The sequence below is a fragment of the Perna viridis genome, chromosome 3, assembly GCF_037379345.1.
Source record: "Perna viridis isolate PV_CMFRI_1.1 ecotype Kerala chromosome 3, ASM3737934v1, whole genome shotgun sequence".
NCBI classification, from domain to species: domain Eukaryota; kingdom Metazoa; phylum Mollusca; class Bivalvia; order Mytilida; family Mytilidae; genus Perna; species Perna viridis.
The window spans coordinates 50494230-50521509 of record NC_142447.1 but is presented as its reverse complement, the minus strand read 5'-3'; the positions used below and the strand labels follow the sequence as shown (position 1 = coordinate 50521509).

General features: G+C 32.4%; 1 protein-coding gene across 4 annotated transcripts; it reads right to left on the bottom strand.

Moving 5' to 3' along the window:
• Positions 1-1871: 1871 nt before the first annotated feature.
• On the bottom strand, positions 1872-26417 carry LOC148622767 (cell division cycle protein 23 homolog). Of its 4 annotated transcripts, none has more exons than XM_088572944.1 (14): positions 26263-26417; positions 19437-19503; positions 18071-18251; positions 16325-16424; positions 12736-12868; positions 12332-12509; positions 11397-11521; positions 10800-10881; positions 7520-7684; positions 7089-7197; positions 6658-6795; positions 6258-6336; positions 4230-4346; positions 1872-3337 (listed from the first exon to the last, which is right to left on the bottom strand). In XM_088572944.1, exons 1-14 carry the CDS (start codon positions 26379-26381, stop codon positions 3152-3154), a joined length of 1779 nt encoding a protein of 592 aa, XP_088429070.1. In that variant the 5' UTR covers positions 26382-26417; the 3' UTR covers positions 1872-3151. The 4 variants fall into 4 exon arrangements, with proteins under 4 accessions (XP_088429070.1, XP_088429071.1, XP_088429068.1 ...); XM_088572945.1 differs by having other exon boundaries at positions 11397-11494; XM_088572942.1 differs by having other exon boundaries at positions 3127-3337; positions 7454-7684.
• Between the last annotated feature and the right edge of the window lie 863 nt (positions 26418-27280).

Sequence of the window (27280 nt, the reverse complement as noted above, 5' to 3'; positions counted from 1 at the left end):
AAGTGTGGACACAATATTAGTTTTTGACTCACTAAACAAAGGAACTTAAGAATTCATTATGAACACAACCCATTTGAACACAATATTGCACAAAATTTTGAAATACAATTTAAGTATTTATAGACCACTTTATACCTCATTATCTCAAAAACAGTAAATGACAGGGTTAATTTGGTAAGCATACTTCTTAAAGCACTTGTATTTAGGCTGGGAATTTCATATGGAATCCAATAAAAATAAATGTCAAAATTTAAAAAAAGCCATTTTTGGGGGGAGGGCATGGTTCCCTTTGGCCTTTTATAACACAAAAACTGTTGGAGATATCTGAAATCTGAAAATCACTTGAATAACTCAGGAGTAGCAAGTATTAGATTTTAATGTGTAAAACCATAGTTAGGTTATCTCTCCTTAGAGTCCTCTGACAAAAATTGAATTCCATCATCCACATCTACATATGATATGCAATTTTATCAAAATTCCTTCAGCAGTTAAGGAGAATTTATGCATTTAAGAAATGTGAACAGACAATCAAACCATTGAACAGAGGCAGATTGATTCCTGTATACCCTTAAACTTTGTTGGAGTTTCTTTCTACTACAAAAAAAAAGTTTAAAAAACTAATCAAAACCTTAATTTTTTTTCTTGAGTTATTGTAAGACATATGGACAGTTAATATTTTGACATGGAGATGGTATTCAGATAATGGTAAGCTTTTAGTTTGCATTATTCTTTTACATTTCACACCCTTTTAATAAGTAATCATTAATAAAAGTAATGAAATTTTCTAATGAACATGAAACATTTAGTTTGTTAAATGCACAAGTAAGACTGCAATTGCAATCTGTGACCATGTAGATGATTATGAAATAGATACAAGTATCATCCCCTCAACTTCTTTGATTGGTTTCAATGAATGAAAAGGAAACATTCATCTAAAAATATGTCACCATATGTGTAATTTTCATTATGTATTATCATTTCATACAACATACCAATCATGACGTATCACCGACTTATTGATGTATGCATATCACTGACATTACACACTTGGAGCGAAATTAATTATGGGCACCTAGACATAGCTTGACTGGGCATTTCATATTTCATTAACTGCCAGATAGCCTAGCTTAGTGGACGCTCTAATGCCGAAGAAATATATTTACAGGTATAGTGAATTCACATTTTTTTTATGAAGTTTACTGAAAGTTTCATTTATAATTTGGCTTTTTGGTTTAGGATTAGATAGTCGTTTATTTTGTGATACATTTTACTGTTTGTCTATAATTTAGCTATTATTCTGATATTTGCTGAAATTTGTGATAGAAATCTTTTTTTTTTAAGTTTTTTTTTTTTTTATAAATTGTGAAAGTACTTAGCAAGTTTGTCAGTTGTAGGGTCATTTTATTGTGTTTTCAGGTTGTGTATAATTGTGTTATTGAATGTTTTTCGAAAGATGTAGTTTCTTAATAAATATATTTACAGTTTATTAAGATTTTGGCTCTTAATGGTTAGTGAAACTTGTCCTGGCAATGTTCTGATGGAAATATAGTGTAAGTCCATATGCCCTGTGACATATATGTAATACATTGTATCAACACAATTTTCTAAAAATGTACACAAGGTTAGTCCAGATATAGAATTTTTCCCACTGTAGATTATGCAGATGTATTATATCAATAGACATTTAAAGGACAGTTGTGTCACAGTTCTCTCCCTTCAACCTGGTGTTGTAGACACCGACATTTACAAAGGCTATCAGGATCTAGCATGGGGGCAATGGATATGGAAAATTGTGAAACATAAGAATCAAAATATGAAGGTGGCATTTTTCAGAAACATAATCTAAAATAGTTCTTATTCATTATCAATAATTAACACTAGATTTTTATTATAAATCCACAACTTTATAAGAACAAATTTCAGTTATCACTTACAAATACATGTATTGCCTAGGATGAATATTAAGTGCAAGGCAACCACACATTGTCTTCATTACAGAATAAAATAAATTATCAAAGTAGAAGGGTTGTATCTTATTCTTTATAAGAATACACCAGTATACAAATTAAAGTTGAAAGGAAATGTCAAAAAGTTTTTCAAAATTGTCTTTAAACAAATTCAGATTCTGCATAAAAAAATCAAATATTTCACTGTGGAAATTTATTAAATGATGAAATTTTTTTGGAAGGAGACATTTCAGCGGATCATATTTTACGATTACATGTATAAAGTAATCATATAAATTAAACTTCTTTAGTGTTTATCAACTATGTATACACAATAAAATCACATTTCCTTTCATTGTTTTTGAAGTATAACTTTAGCATCAGAAATATATTGTAGATAATGCATGTATTTGGACATATATTCATCATAAATATTTGTTATAAATATTCTTTCAGCTTTTATCACAAAGCTGATTTCATTATTCAAATATCATCTCTAACCTAGAATCATAGAACACCAAGAAAAAAATGTTGGAATATTCTTTGACATGCTTCCAAGATTATCTAACAGAGGACATTTTATATGAATGGAAATATTCTGATCGATTAAAGTAATATAAAAACAAATTTTGGGTAACAAAAATATTTGTATTTTTGAACTCTATTCTTTATATTCCAGTATACATTAAAACTAAGCCTCCAAGCTATCTGAAGTAGAGAATGTTGAACAGTAGCTTAATAACAGCACTTTGAACATTTGCAGATTTACCTAAAAATAGCCAATTTGCATTTTTTTATTGAAAACTAGAAAAATTATGAGCAAAGCTCACGAAAAAAAAACCACTCCATACGGTCAAAATATAAACAAAGTTGTGTAACAGAAGTTTGAGGATGTTCCAGTCTGAAACCAGATTCCATAATTTGGCATACAAAGAACTCTTGCTAAAACCGCAAGAGGCTGTATTAAGAAGTTGCAGAGAAAACTGTAAGGAAAAAGTTTTGGATTGAATGAACAGACAGACACCATGATCACTACCAGTATATACCTCCCCTTAAGCAGGGGGTATAACAAAAGTGGGAAGTCAGGATAAAGTTGATCAATAACAAATCATGTTAACATATATACCTCATACTGACTAAAATTTGTATTATTGACAAGGCATAATAAATTAACATGAAATCTAATTACACATATATTTCATGCATTAACAAGAATCAGTAAATCTAAGGTTTACAGGAGATATAGTACTAATAGGTGTATGATCTGCCCCATGAAATCTCTCTGTTGTTATTGAACCACAACTATCATCCATTCTCACATCAGCACCCATCTCTTTCTTAGAACGTAATTCCTGAATGTTCCGTAGTATTACTTTAGCCTCTTCTCTTGTCTACAAAAATCAATCAAATGTAAAACAAAATATTGAACTAACACTCAAAGGAATTACTAGGAGTATTAATGGTGAACTAACAGTCAGAGGAATTACTAGGAGTATTAATATTGAACTAACACTCAAAGGAATTACTAGGAGTATTAATGGTGAACTAACAGTCAGAGGAATTACTAGGAGTATTAATGGTGAACTAACACTCGGAGGAATTACTAGGAGTATTAATAGTGAACTAACACTCAAAGGAATTACTAGGAGTATTAATGGTGAACTAACAGTCAGAGGAATTACTAGGAGTATTAATGGTGAACTAACACTCAGAGGAATTACTAGGAGTATTAATATTGAACTAACACTCAAAGGAATTACTAGGAGTATTAACGGTGAACTAACACTCGGAGGAATTACTAGGAGTATTAATGGTGAACTAACAGTCAGAGGAATTACTAGGAGTATTAACGGTGAACTAACACTCAGAGTATTAATGGTGAACTAACACTCGGAGGAATTACTAGGAGTATTAACGGTGAACTAACACTCGGAGGAATTACTAGGAGTATTAACGGTGAACTAACAGTCAGAGGAATTACTAGGAGTATTAATGGTGAACTAACAGTCAGAGGAATTACTAGGAGTATTAATGGTGATATTTTTTTCAAGTAATATTGAAGGATAAATGCATATTTTTATACATAAAAAAACTGATATCAAACAACTTTGACCTGATTAAGATTCTATAATGCCTTTGTGTTTGCTCTTCTTGGATTATGGAATATTTTTAATAAGAATATCAGAAGAAATTCTTTTAAAAATAAACCTGACAATTTGTTTTTTTTTTTTACAAGAAATGAACCTAATATCCAGGGTCATAACAATATTGTATAAAACAAACCTCTTGAAACTCTGTACACTTCTGAGCAGCAGCATAAGCATCATCTAACTGTCCTTGATTAAAATGGTAATTTGCTAGATATTTATATGCTTGGCTTAAATCTTCTGGGTTAGACATCTGAAAGAGTAATCAAGGGAACCAAGGTTATAGTGGTCATCAAAAGAATGTAATCCAGGGACAAAGACCCGACATGGAAAACAGACATACACAACAAAGAACATACAGTAACTAAAATCATACATACAAAGTAACAAAAGCAAATGAGCAACTCGGACTCCACTAAAAACTGGGAGCATGGACGAGGTGCAAGGGTAAGCGTCCTCTGCTTTTCTAGAAAATAATGAAGTTTTAACTCTTACTAATATCACATAGACAGTGTTCTTTCATTCTCCAGAGCTTTTTTCAAAGTTCCTGTTGAAATAATATCTGAAAAATGATGTACCAAGTAGCTAAAAATTGCATCAATATTTCAAAAAATAGATGATGACTGGTTCTATTTTTATATATTTTTTTAACAGCATAAATATGCTTAATTCAACAATTTTACCTCAAGTCTGCTAAAAAGAACAGACTATCAGTACCACATAATTAGAACTAGTAAGCACTGTTTAAGTACACTAAAACATTTTCTCTCTTTTCCACAAAGTCATAAGCATTATGTGCTAGTCAATAGCAGGAAAAATTAATTACTTTAAATCGAAAAAAAAAAAAAAAAAAAAAACTATAAACTTATATCACAGAGATGTTTCCCCTGTCACATATGGATGTTGTTATTCGAGACTTGATTGGTGGTAACAGTGTTACTAATTTCATATGTAATGGACAAAATATGATATCAATTCAACCTTTTGACACCACCTAAAAGGACAGATTCCTTGGGTATAGTTTGTTTGCATATTGACCTGTGTTAAAGTGATAATCTCAAACCATGACTGCAGAAGCATATGCACAAAACTGATACAGATATGTGATAGAATGATGCTAATGCAATTGCATTTCAAATAGGATTGACCTAACATAAGTGGTTCATGTCAAACTGACCTAATCAGAAATCTTAACATGAAAAACTTAATGTGAAATTCAAATTTTAAAGTCAAGAGACTGTGACTGCATGGGCATATGCATGAAATGGATACAGATTTGTAGTAGAGTGATGCTGATGCATTTGCATACCAAATATTATTGACCTAGCGTTAGTGGTTCATATCAAAGTGACCTCATCAGAAAACATAACATGAAAATCTTAATGTGGATGCGGGAAACACAATTCCTTAGTCTCACCTTTTGATGTCACAGGTGAGACAAAAAAAGGTCAAAGGTCAAGATCAACGTCTTTAAGTTAAATGATGGTTTCACCTGTACGTCAGAAAATGTCGTTTGTGCTGTTTGCAAACACTGTAAAATGGTTAAGACCTATCAGAGGTTGTGTGATCATTTTGTAGAACACAAACTAAGTGCCACCAATTGAAAGGATTGTCCAGGTGATTATTTTTGAGAGGCAAACCACAGTGTTGACAAAATGAAAGTAACTGTCCATTTGGAAACATTCTCAGGCAAAAAAACAACAAAAGTTCATAGATGATTGTCACAACCCACATTATTTAGTCACAATAACCAATTTTTTAATTGCTTTTCATCAGCTCACTTACAATTTTATAATTTTTCATCTTAAACCTGATGTATCTTCACAATGAACAAGATTAATTTTGAAGGGCACCTTGTCTCTGTGGTGTTGGTCGTCAGATGTTTTCATTTCAATACTTTTTGCCCATGAAGGCCTTAAGCTGAAAATTTGGACCCATATTTCTTACCTTTTTTATTTTTTACATTTTATATATATTTTATTTGTATGTAGTTCCTTTTTTCTTTTTAAATGTGGCTACCATTCACTTATTCATTATTCCAATAAAAGTTATGGCCTGGACAAACTTTTGTACGAAATCAACAAGAATATCGAGAGAAAATGAAAAGAAAAATGTACACTTAAACAGCTGGTGTTTCTCCTTTGAATGAGACCTGAATATTTACCCCTTGCCTGTTGGCTTCATTAACATATTCTGTGTATGCTGCAGCTGCATGTGGCTCCTCTCCCAGTCTCTCATGTAGTCTACAAGAGATATAGTGATAGATGCAAGACATAAAACAAGAAGTGTAACATGACACAATGGAGTAGAAATGTGAATATAACTAAGCTTAACCAAAATAAAATGATTGCAATCTTTCAATAGACCACCTTTATAATTTCATTGATGTTGAATTCTTCGAAGTTGCTTAGCCAAATAAAAATGGAAAAGTTGACTTGAACCTTTATACATGTACTTAGCTAATTTTATAGAAGGCATTCCTTTTAGAGGTAGTATGCAGAACTTTCATTTTTTGGCCAATATTATAATAGACATTCCCTTTACAGGAAGTATACAAAACTTACTTGGCTAACTTTATGATCGCCATTCCTTCTACATCACCAATACTGTGTGCTTTCCTAAAACATTTTTTGGCCTCCTGTAATCTCTCCAACTTTTCATATGACTCTCCTAAGGCTACTACCATTCTGGAATCATTAGGCCTGGAAATATACACATGTTTACAATATAATACTTGATGCTAGATGTAGTAGTGACATGTTAACTTATTTTATAAAATGATATTTTATGTGCTTTGAAATGTTCTGACACTTGAACATAGGTATGTATGGAAGAAATAATATTTTATAACAAAACACTGATGCAACATCAAAATAATGTGGCTTTAGTTATGAATTATGCATTCTTGTTAAAAAAAATTCAGAACAACAATAAACGTTTTTGACTTAGGTAGAAACATTCAGGGCTTTGATAGAAATGACAAATGTTAGTCTACCTTAGTTGTTGTGCTTGTCTGTAGTAATATAAACAGTAGTGATACATCTTCAATATTTCATAAGTTTGTCCTAACCCATACCATGCTCTATAGTCTCTCCTGTTAACCTCTGAAATTATCATATTTTTATGGGTTATCAAAGGAATGACTGATTTTTTTTTCTGTCTACAAAGAACAAACCTTAATTCAATCAATGGTACACAATAAATAACCAACCATGAATGTTACTTCTGAAAATAAATTATCAGTTAATTAAGACATGAATTTATTTATAAGGATTTTGTCATTTTAAGTGTTATGAGTATGTGAAACATATCCTGAAATCTTTACACGATTCTATGCAAGAGGGAAACAACATAACTTACGACTGAACAATACTTTGCTCTGTCTAATGACTAGTTTCCAAACAACTTGTGATGAATAGAACAAACCTATAGCCTGTCTATAAGCCTGTAATGCAGCAGATGTATTCTTCAGTTCCATAAACTCATGACCCATCAGCGTCCAAGCAGATAAATAATGAGGATTAAGTTTTAATGCACGCTGAAAATACATCACAGCCTTCTCATGTTGTTGTCGTAGTGAGTAGTAGTTGCCTGAAACATAAACATAACAGTGATCACAAATACTACAAAATAGTGTTTTACAAATAATCAGCTGTACAAATACAGTAGAAAATGATTGTTTGATTGATTGATTGTTGGGGTTTAATGTCTGAGCATTTATACAGTAGAAAAAAAGACTACCAGTAATAGGAAATTCTAATTTAAAAAAAGCAAAATTCTGCTTAAACAGAACAAAATCAGGTCTGTAACAAGCAAAATACTGATGTGTAAAATGCTTACAAGTTCAATATTTTTCCTTGCAAGCATGAGCCAATATATTTATTCATCTTGTTAGGTACATATGCATCCAACACATAGCATCTGTGTGCAAGTTCAAGTGAATTCTATCAAAACAAAAAGTTTATAGTGCTGAAACCTACTGCATATACTCCAGTATAAGTCTATCCGCCTACAAGTCAGACCCTACCATTTTAGTAAAAAATTTCTGGAATCTAGCCTTAACCCGCTCATAAGTCAGTCTAATTTTTGACAGCTGCATTGCTATCATTTCTTAATGAGTAAACCGGTTTGTTTTGATAACTTCAATAAATGATCAAATAAATAATTACATGCCAGAGTGTTATAATAGTGAATAATAAAATGTCATTTTTTTTCAATATAGCCATTTTTAATTTCAGTCTAATTTGGTACAACCAATAACCTGAACTGAAATCTTTACAAGCTAGAACAAACAATATCTGGACTGCAGCTGCAGCTTTATAGTTACTGAGGAAAATGGGACGAAAAGGTGCTTCAAAGGATATGATTTCCATAAACAAGAGGCTCCCAGCAGCCTAAATCGCTCACCTGGCTGAATTTCGCCTTTCAAGGGCAATAAATTTAACAAGAAGTTGTCCATCAATTTTGACTAAAGAAAAATGGTAGGATTTATCATATGGATCATTTCAGCAATTGAAAGTTTCTTTCTATCATAGTTTTCAAGATAATGGCTGAAACCTCCCAAAAAATGTCATTTTCCGCTTTCGAGGGCAATAACTCTTACAAGGAGTCGTCTGACAACTTTTATCCATGAAGCTTTTTTTTTGTCCTAATAATACAAATCATTTCAGCAATTGAAAGAATTTAGCTGAATCTAACAGTTTGAGATATATTCGAAAAACTACTCTCTAACTCCTATGTTCTATTTTTAGTAACGGCAGCCATGTTACTTCAACAGATCAAAAATCCTCACATCAGTTCTATGCAGGATACCACTAGGAACATTCATACCAAGTTTGGTTTCAGTTGGTCAAGTAGTGTCAGAGGAGAAGATTTTTGAAAGAAATAACTTTAAAAATAGCAAAAAACGTCAAAAAAGGGCAATAACTCCAACATGGCTTAACGGATTAAAACCAATATTTGACCACAGATAAATCTCATCATGTTTAATGGTTTTACCTTGTAAGAATTTAGCTAAACCTAACAGTTTTGGAGATATATGCAAAAAACTACTGCATTCTATTTTTAGTATGGTGGCCATGTTTTTCGACAGATCAAAAATCCCCACATCATTTCTTTGCAAGATACCCCAAGGAACATTCATACCAAGTTTGGTTCAAATTGGTCAAGTAGTGTCAGAGGAGAAGAGTTTTTAAAAATTATTAACAACGACGACGGATAACAAATGATGCCAAGTGATGGCAATAGCTCACACAGCCTTCGGCCAGGTAAGCTAAAAAGAGACAATCAAAATTTCTTTACCATGTAAACAACAAAATATAGTGTTCTTGCTACATACCAAGTTTTATGAAATTCTGTTTGGAAGTTTTTAGAGGAGTTGTTATGACAAACTGATACATGATGATTTATGGTAAATTAAGTTCAAAAGGGCATTACTCTCATAAAATTTAAAGAATCAATATCTCAAGATTATGCACAACTACATATGGTGTTCTTGCTACATATTAAGTTTAAATTTATGTTGAGTAGTTTCAGAGGAGTTGCAATGAAAAGCCGAAGTTTTACAAACTTACAGATGGAGTGACCCAACTCCTAAACCTGCTTCCGCCTTTGGCGATGCACATAAAAATAGGGAACAACAAAGAATAAAACAGAAAGTTAATGATACTCTAACAACTCATTTTTGAAGATATTCAGTAGGCTAAGAGGTTTTATCTTAAGAAAAAGAAATTCCTAAAAAGAATTGTCGTAAACAGCTAAAATATTGATTACTTTTGTCATGAATTATGGCATGTTATTGGGTCTTTTTTCTATTACACCTTTTGAGTTTTTGGCTATATAAATGTACACAGGTAAAAATCAATACACAAAATGGATGAGTGGAAAATACAAATAAAATAATAAAAGGTCAGTATTGTGGCAAAATAAAGACTAAACAGCAGATATTCTTTTACTGCATCATATTTTAGCATTAAACAGTACAAGAACACAGACTTTCTAAAACTGACGATTTTAGAAAACTACAATTAAACATTAGGGTAAGCAGCAACGGTCTGGCTGTTCAATGTAGAAGACAGTCTTTATTAAACTGACCTTTACAATTAAACATTAGGGTATGCAGCGATGGTCTGGCTGTTCACTGTAGGTGCCACATTCATGTCAATTATCAAGCTTTTGACTTTTTTAAGCTGAAAATTTTAGTTCACAAGATAGATCTTGTCTAAAATTTGAAACCCTTCCCAGTAGTAAAGAATGTAGTCCCTAAAATCTGACTTACAGGCGAGTATATATGGTATAAACTTTTTTTTACTCTGAATATCACTACTTGTAATATATGTGCAGTTGACAATTCTTATCCCTAAAATAGGCCAGTCTTTATAGTGTAGAGCTTTACAAAGAAAACGATGATGATATTCATTTTAACCACTACTGTGTGTCTTGGTGTAACAATGCTTGAAAACCATATCAGACTAAAATCAATCTGGAAATTGCATATTTGTTCCAAGTTGGAAGAGAACCTGAAAATTAACTTCTCCTTATATGAATTAGTAGATTTTGAGAATGCAACAAAATATTCTATAAACTGAGTATACTACAACCTTAAACTGATCTCAATTACCATATCTCTTGATCAATCAAATGAGTGCATTAAACATCGATGTTGCCTAAGAGCTACCATAATCTTTACACCACACTAAAAACTTACCTATAACACAACATGTTTCTACTCTATATTTATCAATATCACAACAGCGATGGGCTAAATGAGCAAGATCAGCTCTCATCTCCTGAAAAAATAAAACACCATAAAATAAACTTAATTAAGAAATCATTGCTCGCATTTATTATTGTTATACAGTAAATTAGTCCAAAATGAGATTTTAAATATTAAGGAAAATTTTACTTCACTACTTTTCTCTTAGTTTCCTAATATAGCTTGAATTATTGTTTTGTGTATTTAATGAAATAATTTACAAATTCACAGTATTGTCAGTATACCATTACAATTTCAACACATGTGTATAAAGACCGACAATATTTAACATATCATATCAGCCTGATTTTATCAGGATATGTAAATGTGTTTAGAGTCACAACTTGTGTCTATTTGAATGTTGATAATGATTATTGTATACTGTAATGAACTTCATTACAAAACTTTTAATTTCATTGTTTTTATGAAGCTATAAAATAAAAATATATATTTCCACATTTTTTTGGTAAACAGTTCATTTCATATAACAAAATGGCAAAGAATACAGCATATTAGGATATTTTATTTTAAAATAAGTCTACTCTTTACCTTGATATAAAGTAAATTTGAGTATGTATCCATGTTTTCTAATCTGTAAGGATCTAGTTCTTGAAGCTCAGCAAATGCAGGTACAGCCATGTCTATCTCTATGAACAAGTAACTGATTACTTTCTCTATGAACAAGTAACTGATTACTATCTCTCTGAACAAGTAACTGATTACTATCTCTATGAACAAGTAACTGATTACTTTCTCTATGAACAAGTTACTGATTACTTGAGTTTTAAAATTAATTAAAAGCTTCCACTTACTTTGATTGTAGAATTTCATGAAAATTTATTACCCTACCATCTCTCTGAACTAAAAGCAAAGTCTATATCATACAAGTGGAAACTCTAAACTCACTGAGATAAAAAGGTAAAAAACAATAATAATGAAAACAGGACAATAAAGGCATTACCTAAGGCAGAAACAAAAAAAAACTGTGTTTCCAGTAACATGTTCTCAAAAACTAGGGTTAGTAGATAGGTAAAACTTTTAAAATTTTTTTTTAAAAAAGTTTTTGACTGGTTATTTCTGTAGACACATTCAGACTTTTCACTTGTCGAAAAAGGGGTGAAATTTTAGGGTAAGCACAAAAAATTAGGATCGGTAGGGGAAACACTCTTTCAGATAAAAAAAAAACCAAAACAGGTGAACAATAGTATTACCTTCATAGGAAAAAATGTGACATGTGTTTTTCATATGTATTGAAAAAACACCAGAAAAACATATGTTTATCATATGTTTTTTTATATGTTTAGGACCTCCATGAAAAACATATTTCTGACTAACAATTCATTCATAAAAAATAATTAACTGAAAATCATATGGTATTTATATGTTTTCAATAGGATTTCATATAGGGAAATGGTATTGTATCAGATACTGCCATGGACGATGAAAAGGTCAATAGTTCATACAAGAACAAATTTCCTTCTCACCTCTCATGTTGTGATACACCACAGCCATCTGTGACACTATGTAGGTACTTTTAGAAAACCCACAATCCACCAGGGTTTGATAAATCTTCAATGCCTCTTCATTCAGTTGTAGTTCAAGATACATATGACCAAGGAACAGATTTTTTATCCAATGGTTTGGCAAGGAAAGTGACTGTAACTACAACAATATATTTGGTACTGAATATTGTTGAAAATCAAATATTTCATTTGAATGTGACTGTAATGTATTTGTCCAATCAAAGGTCAATTAATTCATCTTTAGATTAACATGGTACATGTATATGGTTTGTTGTAAGTGAGATTAAGAACAAAGTATTGAAAAAAATTCAACATTTTACACATTGAGTTACTTAAAATATGCAGTTGTAAAATTATAAACCTACAGTTTCTTTGTCAGGTATAAGAACTGCAAGCTCCAACCAGGCTCCCCAGTGTAACGGTTCATAATTAACTGCTTCCACCAACATCTCTAAAGCTTCTTTCAACAAGTCTAACTTCTTCAAAACAACACCATACCTTAAACAATGGAGATAAAATATTATTTTATCATTTATGAATATGTCACACATCAGTTATCAGTAATTGCTGTATGTGACACATAATTTCAGTTGCATACCAAATATCAAGTGGCTGTGTCGTAGCAATACAAAATAGGATAAAAAGATTTATTTTGAGTAGTTGGATGGACATAAAGAGGTAAATCAAAGTCTTCAAAATCGCTAATCGTCAAATATTCTATGCTACTGATTTTGTTTTGCTTTCAACATCCCAGCAAATCCAACAATCTACTAAACTTAACTCCCAATCAGTCTGTTTTTTTTTATATTTTCACCATAAATCCTGGCATAGATATATGTATAGACTTGGTTCAGAATTTAAAAAATCATAGATTTAAGGAAGACTATGCTGGGATGATGATTGATAAGATACGGTCATGTTATTTTCCATTTCACATCATTTGACATCATACATTTGTACATTACTAGCAAAATAAGTGTATTCCTTTTTTGAAAATATACCACACATTTTAGAACTATATTGTGTCAGCTTTTTTGAAGTTCATTAGAGGTTGTGTGGTAATGTTTTATATCATATATGTACTGAATATGAACTTTGTTGTATAACACAACAGTTTGTAAATCGGCTAAGAATGGCAAATTTCAAGTGGGCCAAAATGGGTATAAACTCAAGCAAAGTTGGGATATGCTCTTAAATTAACTTTGTAACCATGACGACCCAAATGTTTCTCAATCAAAACAACTCGAAAACTAGGCATTTCTCAGCTATATTACAGAAAATTCAACGCTAACTGATCATTTCATCTTTTATTGTAAACTTCCCGCTCTCATACAAATAAAATACACATGCAGAACATATGTGTATGGTACTTATGAGGTACATTTTGACTTCGTATGAAACTAGAAAAGACATTTGTATGGCACCCATCTGCAGCATAAGGTGGTCTAGTATTACCAGTATATAATTATGCAAATCAAATACAAATGTACAGTACTGAAATTTCAAGTGCAGGAAGTCACTATCAAATATTAGCAACTTAAAGAGTATACCCGATCTCCTTTGGAACTGGGTAATAGTTACGTAGTGTAACAATAAATGAACTAAGTACAGGATCAAAGGTGTTATAAGGATGTGTTGAAAACTGTAACATGTCCCTTTCAATGTACTGTGAAGGATCTAATAATTGTGGAGTACCAATTTTTGTGGATTTCATGGTTGACCTAAATTCCTTATGAAATACATATTTTCATTTTATTTGTATTGTGAGGAATGTCAAACCTGGAATTTAAGAATCCACGAAACCATTGCTTTGTCTGCAATCCATGAAAATTGATTTCCACCAATAAAATTACATGTACTTTCACAGTACTCAGTTGCTATTATTCAGTAAAATGAAATATTAATGTATATTAGTCTTTTCATTGATAATTTATATCACATTAAAATTTATATGTGAATTGAGCACAAAATGGAAGAATACTGCAAACATTTTTACCGTATTCTTCCGTGTATACTGCACACTTTTTTTCAAATTTTTCCTTGCTCCAGAAGAGGGATGCGCGGTATACACCAAAACAATGAATTACTAGATTTTTTTTCTAGAGACATAATTTTCAGGTCCATAATTTTCGGGAATCAGAACCACAGTCCTCAACTAAAAACAACATCGAGCCATTGTATTTTTGAGAAGAGTTTTATGTGAAATAAACAATTAAAGGTTTACTGCTATTTGATAGTTGTTTTATCCATCAATGCCGTTTCCTTGCATTTCACAGTTTGTACAAAAAACCATAACTAGCTTCTTATTTTTCTCTCAAATCAAGTCGTCTAATTATAACTTCTTCACCTGTGTGCGGTGGAGCGTTAAATACACAATACCGGGAGTGCCAACCTGTCCTCGGGCCCATTTTCATTTAATTATCAAATAACAAAAGATCAATTTAAAAGGTGAAACAATTATTACTAATCCTTCAATCCGCTTGATAAACTGTTTCCAGATGTCAGATATCAATACACAACTTGGAAAATTAAAACATCTTTTTATAAACGGTTGGACTTGACACCATTGTTTTAGTGAATTACCTGATTTGTATTCGAACAGGAAATGTTAACATTTCAGCCGACTCAGATCCAATACATCACTATTTATTCCCTACTTGCGGAGCTCGGGATGCAGCCATATTTTATTCTGGTCTCACTAACCACTTCTAACGTTTCCATTACTTTACATGTTAAAAATGTAATTTTCAAAGTCTCACAGTGAATTCCCAGGACAAATGATATCTTAAAGTTGCATACCGTTGTGAAGCTTGGAAAGTAAGGCTTCCAAAATCATTGTGCTAATGGTACGATGATTGTAGAAATTTTTCACAAAATTTACTTGAATAAATAATACTGAAAATCCACATTTTTACCTGTTCTGCTAACTGACAGCATGGAGGCAAATTACTCACACATGTAAACAATATTCATACACTTTTGTAGTTAATTACATATATGATTTTAAAGTACACATTCTCAGCTTTATTTTGACCACTTTTAATCATAATACACACAAATAATGCACTTACAATGCATATGTCTAGGTTCAGTTTTTGGTACTACATAGGGGGGTAGGCCATTTGACCCGGAAGTGGTTAGTGAGACCTCTGTTTTTGCAGAATTACCTCCCGTAAGAGCAGGTATAATTTCGAAGTCTCTCTAATTGATGTTTGGATTCAGGTGCAGAAAAAAAAAGGTAACTCGAATGAAAATGGAATCCCCAGCAGACAAACACAACAGTGTTTCTAAAATTTACAGGGTGTTTCATTTTGTTAAAGAAAATTTATGGCAGGGTCAGTAGAATGAGGAATTCCCTTTGGACTTTCGAGATTTTCTAAAGTATCATCGATATCGCATGGAAAACCTTACGTGTTTCGAATAGACACCTGCTCCAAAGGGAGATAAATGTTGACAAAATGTTGGTCCACAGTCGGGAATAAACTATTTTAATTAATAAATGGCTTGCAAATGCTGGGTAACATAGAAAATACTTTTATTTAAAAGATAATGACGGAAAGATATGCATTTCAGGGAATTTACCGGAATCCTTTCATCTCGATGTGGTCTTCTGCTAGTGATTTTTCCTCGCTTCCCAGTGCGTGTTTTACAAGGAAACTAACTTTTTTTGCCGATCTCCCTTGCCAAGAAGGGGGTGCGCGAAATACACAGATGTGTGTAATACACAGAAGAATATGGTATATAATAATCCATCACTGACAACCACATACCACACATTTAACAGTTGTTCTCAATTATTGTTTCAAATAGCATTATCAATTTACAAAGTGATCACATATAAGTTAAGTTGTCTGTTTTAACACCTATCCTGGATAAAACAGGAATTCTTTACACTGCTAAAACCAGGAGGTTTATCCATCTCTAAAGTAAGAAATGTATCATTTTCATACTTACAGATATAAACAAAATCCATCTAATTCCTTCATAATATATCTCTTGCTTAGCTCAATCTTCAGTGATTTAAGATGTTCGTTTTCCAAGTGGTCAGGAGGTCCTTTGAATCAGAAAAAAAACACACATTGTATTTATCTATCATCTGTAACTAACATAAACTTAAAACTTAAATCTCAAAGCAAGTTCTTATGTGCAACGGTTTACAAATCAACTCCTATTTGATCTTAAAATGCTTAACAGGGTGCAATTTTATAAGACCATGTTACATGCAATGATTTTGTATGTACATGCATGTAAACAGCAGACTGTAAAATTATTGTGGTTTTGGTTATGTAAAAATCTGTCTTTAACACACTGTCAGCTCATTGTTATGATCAGATCAGATCTATGCAAAATACCTTGAGGAACATTCAGAAAAAATTTGATTCCAATTGGTCAAGTAATGTCAAAGGAGTAGATTTTTTAAAGAAAAGACATCAGAAAGATAAAAAAAAATATCAAAAATGGGCAATAACTCCTAAATGGATTAACAGATTATTATTAGTATCAGCGGCCATGTTTTTTCGGGGGATAAAAAAATCCCCACATCAGTTCTATGCAGAATACTTTAAGGAACATTCATACCAAATTTGGTACTTGGTCAAGTAGTTTCAGAGAAGAAGAGTTTTGAAAAATTGTAAATGAAGACAGACGACAACAAGGACAAACGGCGAACACAAAATGATGGCAATATCTCACATGGCCTTTGGCCAGATGAGCTTAAAAGGGACAAAATGATGATTCACATCTAGCTCATATAGACACTTTAAATAAATACAGGAACACAGTATTAGTTAAATTTGAACAGGAAGAAATGACAAATGCATCATTGTTTGTGGTTTTCCATTGGAAAATAAGATAAAACATTCAACCTGGATATTGCAACCATTTATGAAAAATAAAATTCTTTTTAACAAAATAATCATTCTTTGAAATTTCAATTAAGAATGTTTACAACATGTGGTGCTACTCAATACAACTTTTATTAGTATGTATATTATTGTTCAGACCAAATCTATATTCAACAAGCATTCTGAGAGTATTGCAAAACAATACATAGTCCCTTACCAGCTGTTCATATCACTGACCCAAATACTACCTTGGATCATCAAGTATAAATGACAAACTGAGGAAATAACCTTGATTTTTAACGGAAGAAGGGATATGGACGAAGACAAGAAAGATATTCAAATCCATTTAGCAGATGCAGACAATTGGACAGATTAGGTTTCAAATTCCATAACAATCTAAATGAATAGAATAACCTGATCTTCTGTTATATTAACATATTGTCACATTGAGATAATGTAAGCAGATTTTCTGTAGAAAAAAGTGTGTAAAACTGAAAGTTGGTAACTTTGGAAAAAGTCAGCAAAGAGGAACGAAATGTAAACTTGATCTGAAACTCATCAAGGTCGACTCACATACCAAAAATCAGCTCCATATCTGCAAGTGTTTCAAAAAAAGTGCGGAAAACTTAAATTTTGGTAAATTCAAGGGCCATAACTCAGACAAAAATCAGTTAAGTGGAATGAAACCTTAACTTGATCTGTTACTCATAAGGGTAAAATCACATACCAAAAATCAGATCAAAATCACTTACCAAAAATCAGATCAAAATCTGCAAGCGTTTAGAAAAAAAGTGGGTGAAGTCCCCTTTGGCTAAAGCCAGTAGGAAACTAATAAGTGACAACTACCAGTACTTACCTATAGAGTCAGATGCATTATCAACTTTTCTCTTTTCATCTGCTAAATATCTCCCATAAATTTGGAGGAAATAGTTTTTGGGACTTGTACAGTCTTGTAGAAAGTGAACTGCTCTGTCATATTCCTTCAGATCAAAATAACTTGTTGCCAATGCAAATTTATCATACTCCTCGAAGAAGTTCTTTAAAACAGACAACATCAATTATATGTTTCATGTATAAAAAATAAATGAGTGACACAAAATTGACCAATTATAAATAAAACAAGCCAGCATATTACATATTTCAAGGTCCTCTGTACAAATATGCTACAAAATAAGCAAAATGGTATAGTCCAAAAACAAGTCAAATGAAGTTATCTACAGGTACCAAGATGGTATAGTCCAAAAACAGGTCAAATAAAGTTATCTACAGGTACCAAAAATTTTGGAAAATGCAAGAAAAGGTGCCTCTGACATGTTATTTATCTAATTCACATGCACCCTTTGAGCTGGGTTCTACTCCAAATTGATATGTATGAAAATCTGAAAATGAGGGTACACAATGGTAATATGACAACATGTAAATTACGATATGTAAATTCAATGAAAGTTTCATTAAATTCCATTTTGTGGTATAGAAGGAGTAACAGGTAAGAGATGGGTCCTTTCTGTGTAATGGAATGAAGGAAGTAGGGACAGACACCCTTATTACTGTACTACAAAGTGGGAGGTAAAAAAATGATGTGTTACACCACTAGTAACCACATACTGCTAAAAACCACTAATTCCACTTCCCATAGGCTTCTATGCTAATTTCACAATTTTCAATGGCTTCTCTGGACTTTACCTTAACTTTAACCTGCAGAGGACTATATATCAGCATGATTCTACATAGGTCAACTCACAATCCTCAGAATGGCATGTGGGGTTAGCAGACTTGCAGTGCACTACTGGTCACCGGAAGTGAAGGGTCTATAAATAGCATGGGAAATCCCAGTGTTTTCACAAGATAGGGATATATTTAGAAATCATTATGGAGATAAGGCTTCACATCACAAGAAGCAAAATGCACCTATAAAATGTACAGAAATGTTTTTCCTTTCAGAAACTGTGTATATTTTTAAAATAAAATGAGACCTTTTTTCACAGCACTATGAGGAACAGGGGTAATTTCTGTGTAGGACTATTTTTGCGTACGTTCCAAATGCTCATTGGTTGAATTGGTGGTCTGTAACCTACAACATACTTGTAAATACAGCATCAACATAAATATTCAAAATACTAAGGATATAAATAAAAATAGAATATGAGTCAATACAACACTTATATACATGTATGTAAACCTTATAAAATTTGAATCCTCAGAATATGTATTTAGAATAGTACCTTGGTTTCTTGAACTATCTGTTGATAATCTATTTGAGCATCTACTGCTGAGGACAATTCTGCTGCCCTGTGAAAAAAAAAGAAAATATGGTGATTGATGATTCAATGCTGAGTACTATTGGGTGTACCATCTTGATCTACATTTCTGCAAAAAATTGAGTCCTCTAAAATTCAAAGTTTACAGTCCTGTTTTTTTGTTGTTTATTTTGAAATTTATTTTTCTATACACATGTAGTAACTGTCACTTTCTTTACTGGTTTTAAGTCCTATTGCAGACACAATATATGGGTTTCTTCTTCTAGAATTGACAAAATGTTCTGGAGTTTGTCATACCAAAAGTTACTTAAAACATTTTGAAAATTTCAGCAGGACCAAAAGTATTTATGTTTGACTTATCATATAATCCTGCAAGTTTGTCGTAACCATTCCTCTTAGCATCATAGACAAGGACTAAATGCATTTCTCGAATATTCCTGTACCATAGAGAATGTGGCAGAAAAATCCTGTCAGTGCACTTCATCAATAGTCATATTACCATGTAGAATAGTACACATACAATGTATAAATATAATTTGCTTACATAATTATTCAAATTGTTAAGAAAATTATGAGAACATGCATCAATTTAAGCATGTTACTTACATCATGTTTTTATATCCATCTTTTTTTGTTAATTTTAGGTTTCTACCTTTTTTGTACCAACATGTTGGTTATTTTATTACAGTTTTTATAAAGTATTGGCTAATAAGAGCATAAAAAGTTGACATTCCCATGGAAATTCTCTGAGAAAAAGCTCAGACCACCTTCAATCATAAGACTATGTTGTATAAATTACAGCCTAATTGTGTACCACTCTCCTTCCAGTGTAAATAAAACAATGAACATGTCCTGCACTGTAACCATATAAATAAAAATGATTAAAAATAATGTGTTTTACTTTGCCATAAGCTCTAGGATCTACAACTGCAGCCCTCAGCTCTCACCAAAAATTTAAAGAACAGTGTCCTACATCCCCTGTTCCAACTCGTCCAAGAGATCAATCATTAAAACATTTTGTAATATGATTTTGGGCCTTGCCTATTATGGATGGTGCTATTTGTATTTTTACTCAAATAACATTTGACTAGGTAATGCTTTTTTTCTCTCTGATATATTTATATATATAGGCCAGATTTCCTATAACACACACTGTGTGACTGCACAAAAAGGTTAAAACAATCACTCAGAGCTCCAGATAAGGGAAGTAAATACAAAAAGTACCAATCATAAATATTCTAAATTTTGATATACAAGAGTAGGTGAGGAGGTTATAAAACTTAATTACTATGATAGATAATTTAAAAAGAAAAAAAAATGGTATTAATGTTATAATTACTGCAATAGAAGAAAAAAGGGCAAATATTTATCTACAAATAATTCATGTAAACATAAACAGCAATGTACAAATGTACATTTTTAATACACTGATCAATTTTTATATAATACATTAAATACAAAGTGGCACGTTTCGAAACGAGACATATAAACGTCGTGTCACATGCACTGAATACAGCACTATCTGAAAATCCTGGGGAGAACAATGCTATCAAACAGGGATTGGGTAATCATAATGGATTACACTTTCATAAGTAATCATTGTAATTTATGATTACAAGTAATCATATGTAATCTATTACTGGGTAAAAAATTGGTGTAATCATGTTTACTTTTTGATTATATTACACAAAAAATTGTTCTGTAAAAAATAGATTGTTAAGGATCAGTATTTTCCCTTTTTACATTATTTATCAAATTTCACATTTTAGTTGATTTTAACGAATGAAATCCTGCTGTCAGCATTTTAAAATTGAATTTATTTTTTTCTTGCAATGGAGTAAAATTCACTACAGTTGTCACCCTTTGCCTACGATTAACAAAAACCTCTACCATGATTCTGATCTTGATCCCAAAAAAAGGCATTTGGCATCATGTTGTATGGACTGAAAAGGGCATAGCATCAGCAAGGAGGGGGCTACTAGTGGCCAAAATAAGGGCAGGGTGTCTCACCCTGCTAAATTTATTAAGATAATGCACTAGGAACCTTAGCGTGAATTCAATTCTTGTTGAGCTGAATTGGAGTGAATACCTCTTAAAGGTAAAATTCTAATTTCTTGCATTAAAAATTTAGAACACATATTAAGTCTAGATGGTCAAAGACATACATACAAATAAAAATATTTCAAATCCATGGGTTACAAAACCTTACGTTTCTTATATTCAGTCAAAATGCTAATGGCATAAAACATTATATAATGCAACTAACTTTAAGGATTGTTGACCAATGCATTCAAAATCAAAATGCCAAAATAAATGAGTCACCTAAATAGGATTTTTTTTAGAAGCATCTACATTGCTGGTTATAGACCAGCTTACGTTGATGCCATTAAAAAAATTTTTAATTAGAGCAGCAATAAGTAAAAGTCCACATAATTTGATGATTAAAAATGGCAGACATCTGAATATTGATAAGTCAGAAAAAAATGTTAAATTTGTAAAGAAGCAGAATTTGAAAATGAAGAGCATTTTTTATTAAGGCATATTAAACCAAATGTTTAACACTGTTTCAAAATATAAATTACCTTAATATGTTTCAGAACTTTCAAACAAATTTAAAATATAATGTTTCACAATAATACAATAAAACTGGTTATATAACTGATTGCCTTGATATAACAAATAATATGTTATAATGTAAAAATGTGTTATTATCATAATATATATGCTACATGCTTCAACATGTTAGTATAACAAATATGTTTTTATTATCATTGCCATTGGACCATAACCATGTATTGTATTATAAGTTTGTGTCAATAAAGAATTTGTAATTTTTTTGAAACAACTTTGGTCAGTTTACGCTACAATAAATAATAGTGAGCACAGCTCAAGATGTGCAAGTATTGCCGCAGCGAGAGTGAAGAGCTCTACAGCAACTAGCAAGTACAAGTTAGTGGGGTACAGAATAAAAAAAAAAACAAAAAAATCATCATCCAGGAGTGTCATCAAATGTCACGGTGTTGATGCAAAAATTACAAAAAGTGTCCCCAATAAAAATTTTAAAAACTTTTAAAAACAAAGTGTTGAACATCTAAAAATATAACTTAAATAGTAAAATGTACAATGTTTACTTTATGAGAGCAATCAATGTTATCCGTTTCACTTTTGCCCCAAACTCAGTTCCAAATACAAAAAATATGAAAATGCCAGAATTTTAGGTAAGAGAACAAATGCATTTATGGTTCAAAACACATAAATATTTTACTATTTTTAAAATAATTTATTTATCTTACTTTATTTCAATTATATATGACAGTCTTCCCAAAATGTGCTGGACCACTGGAGTAGTCAGGTTAATTTTTTTTGGACAGGACAGTATTATTGTTGTGCCAAACTGATGGACTGGCAGTGAAAAGTTGTTGAATTACTCCTTTTATGCATGTTCTGCATAAATGTGCAATATATAGAGAAACCTAAAACTTGTAAATAAGAAATGATGTGTTCACATTTAGGCAATGCCTATTCCATACTTGTTGAAACCTGTAGTGAATTATACATTATTGTAAAGGTATCATTATTTATACCTTTATGCCACTGTCTTTGGATCGGAAAATAAGCACTAAATCTTCTGTAGACCCCTCATCATCTTTTGTGCTAGATTTTCTCTCGCAAAATAAAAACTTAAAGCGAGCACTACAAAGCGGTGTGAGCTTTACGGCTATTACATGTACATCTAAATTTCACCAATATACTATCAAAAAGAAAGTCATGTCCAAGAAGTAACAAAGAGTGACTGTCCTTATAGAGAAAATTCATCGCTTCCTTAAAATAAATCAAATAAATAAAAATATGTACAGTAGGTTAAGATTAGGTTTCAGTAAAAATAAATTCAGCCCTTCTGATAGTTTTCAAGTATTTTTCGAATTTTTTACTTATCAAATGAAGACCAGTGAATATGAAGTTTTTAAAAAGTTTGTAAAATGTGGATGTACATATGTGTATCTCCGCTGTTCCACAGTTCTGTTGCCAAGAACCTAACCTGCCTTGGAAAAAATATAACTCTGATTGTATTATTCAAGTTGAAGCATAGCTTTTCTAAGATAGGAAAGGTAATGATTTTCTTGTTTGGAATTTGCAGCTGTCAGTTGAATTTTGTTTACATACAATGGTATGTGTAAAATATTCCCACCATCTGTGGAGAACTGTAATATTTTCGGTGTCTGTACAAATTGATCTGACCAGCTAAAACTGAAAAGGATGTTGCTAGAGATGCCTGTAAGGGTTAAAAATTATAAATATGGCAAAGCGCTATAAAGTAATCGACCATTTTGAAAGCGAGGGGAAAGGGGGATGGGGTTGGGATTTTGGAAAAACATTATTTTTTCATCCATTGAAAAAAAAAATTCCCATTATTTAACAAGGCAGATTTTCAAATGAAAATATTGATGTTGCTTGCAGCTGATATATAATAAAAATATTGCACTTGCAAAACAAAATTTTCATCCATCCCCTTTTTTGTAATGACCTTTAATACTTTTACGAGTCTCGCACAGACAGTACATGTATGTAAGAGTAATCAAAGGAACCAAGGTTAAAGCAGTAATCAAAAGAATGTAATCCGGGACAAAAACCAGACATGGAAAACAGACAATATACAACAAAGAACATAAAGTAACTAAAATCATACATACAAAGTAACAAAAGTAAATGAGCAACTCTTGACTCCACTAAAAACTGGGAGCATGGACCAGGTACACTGGTAGAGTAAGCGTCCTCTGCTTTACTAGAAACACCCACCGACTTGCATATAAAAAGTCAAGTCTGGGGTAGACAAAAGAGGAAAGGAAAACTATGACAAGTTGAACAAATCAGTTTTCATGGCGCAGATGGATACACCGTAACAACCCACGAGTTCATAATGACAACCATAAAACTTTTGTAGTGATGACTTCAATGTTGTAGCAACATAACCCTGCTACAGAAGCCTATTTGCTAGAATTCTACCTCGCGAATTTAGGCAATGCTTATTCCATATTGAACTAGATGCATAGACTTATGTGTGGGTTTGTGTAAAAATACATATGCAATATAAGTTATACATGCAGCAAAATTAACATGAACAGGTAAATTTATATATCTATATAATATGGTGTAGGCGAGCACCGTGAGCTTTACCATACATGTACCGTCTGTACGAGACTAAAATAATAAAGGACATTACAAAGAGGGGGGTCAACCCGAATGACAAGTGCAATATTTTTATTTATATTTAAGCAGCAAGAAAAATCAATATTTCTATTAGAAAATCTGTCTTGTTAACTAATGGGGGAGTTTTGTTTTCAATAAATGAACATTCTCCCTCCCCCCCAAAAAAGAAATTTCCATCCCCATACCCCTCGCTCTCAAAATGGTCAATAACTTTACAGCACTTCAGTTCACAATACTTTACATTTTTTATCCCTTAAGGGCATCTCTAGCAACATCCACTTCAGTTTCAATCTGTGCAGATACCGGAACTATTACATTTCTCCACGGATGGTGGGAATATTTTACATGTGACGTAAACAAAATTCGGACGACAGCTGCAAATTCCAAACAAGACAATGATTGCCTTTCCTATCTTAGAAAAGCTATGCTGCAATTTTGATAATATAATCAGAGTTATACTTTTTCCGAGGCGGGTTAGGTTCTTGACAACAGCAACAGTGGAACAGCGGAGATACACGTACATACATCCACATGTTTCCCAAAGTTTTTAAAAACATTGTATTCACTTCTTTAAGTAAGTAAAACAAATTAGAAAAAGACTTGAAAACTATCAGAAAAGATGAATATATTTTTACTGAAATGTAATCTTAACCTATATTTTTTTTATTTGTTTGATTGAAGGAAATGATGAAATTTCTCCGTAAGGACAGTTACTTTTTGTTACTTCCATGACATGAATTTTTTTCGTTAGTATACTGGGAAACCTTAAGGGAAATTTAGAAAGTACACATAATAACCAGCTTGTTACTATAGTGAGCTATATGTCTTTGGCTCAGCATATTCAGATATTGGCCCTCGGCATTAACCAAATTGAAAAGCCTTGGACCTGTAACTCAACCAATATGAAAATCACAACGTAAATTCAAGTATCATAGATCTAGTATGATTAGCTGTTGACAGCCCCGTGCAGGTTCGAGTGTCAAAAGAATAGGCCTGCAGCAGTGCTAAGCTTGTCGTAAAAGTAGTGCTCAGAACTCTAGCTGGGGGCTAGATTGCTCTGCCCACGGAGCAACTGGGTTGTGTGCCCCTGGTGGTGGAATGGGGGTACCCCTGGCGCGTTATATGCTGGGGTTATCAGGCTATAATACAGAAAACCTTACCGCAATACATAGTAGTGCACCGTGTTGGGAAAGATGCTATGTTCCTCATATGTTAAAGAACCCTTCTGTAGTATTCTCCCAGAGTATGAACCATAGGGCTCATCCACAGGAGGCTTAATTGCCTAACCCTACCCACCTCTCCCTATTTCCAGTGGCAATCAAAATTTATCGACCCCATCATCCTTATGTCCCATCCCATTTTTCATTTCATCATTTCATGTTCATTTTATCATCCACTTCATGTTCATCGCCTGAATAATGCTGAAATATTGCCGCTCGGGTGTTAAACCCCAACAACCAATCAATTAATCATTAGCTGTTGACGTATTGTCGCATTCGATTCATTTTGTTTTGAGCAAATAAAATACAGAAATATGGTTCACACTAGAAATGATGAGAGAGAGAAAGAAGAGACCACTAACCACTTTGCACTGTTAAGAAGTTTACGTTGCGAGCATTCTCTATGCGCCTTTATTAGGTCTGTTTTTATTTGAACTAAATTAGGAAGGTCTGAAATTTGCACAGTCGAAAAATCCGCCATGTCGATATGTGCATTTGTAAATCAAGTAACGGAAGCCAGAAAATTGGAACGAAACGAAACTAATGTAAATCACATGACATGACAACATGAATTCACGAGAATTCATTTCTTTGATTAAAAGCAGTAAAAAATTGGTATAAATGTATTTTGGCTTCCTCAGATCAATACCACAAGCCTACCACCCCCGAAAAGTGACAGTGTCAAGTGAAGTAAGGGTTTTCTAATATATACATTCCCTGGGCGAAGATACTTTTTTTCAATGTCATATAGCAGGCGCGTAGCTGAGGCCAAATTGAAGTGTAGGCAAAATTACGGCAGGGGGTCTGGGTCCTCCCCCCCGAAGCTCCGCGGAGATAGCGTTTTAGAGCATCATTTATGCCTCTCCTGGATGTATTTAAAAAAAAAATGGCAAAATTAAGTGCAGGCAAAAGCTTTTTTGCCTAACGGCAGCTACGCGCCTGTATTGAATGACAGATTTGAAACCTTAGTGTAAATTAAGTTTGTTGAGTTATTCTGTTCAGTCCATTCCATTCACTTCTAAGGCTAGTTTGCCTGTTTCACTTATTTATATTCCTTTCTTATAATGTTTTTCCTTTGATTTCCATTGTAATTTCGTTACTTTCGGAGCACCCGATGTAATTCCCGGTTTTTGGTGGTTAGCTCATATTGTTAGTGCTTTAGTTTTTTTGTTGTGTCTTGTTTTCTTTATCCCCAGCTTTATACCATTCTGTGTAAGATGCAGACAATAGATGACACATCATTTTTCTCCATTTGGTCTTTACATTCTATACATCTAGAAAACAACTGGAAAGCTATTAAAATTTATCCTGCAGCATCTATGACACAGATATTTTGACTTCTTATGAAGGGAAAAAAACTGGAGGTTTCTTGATGTTTTG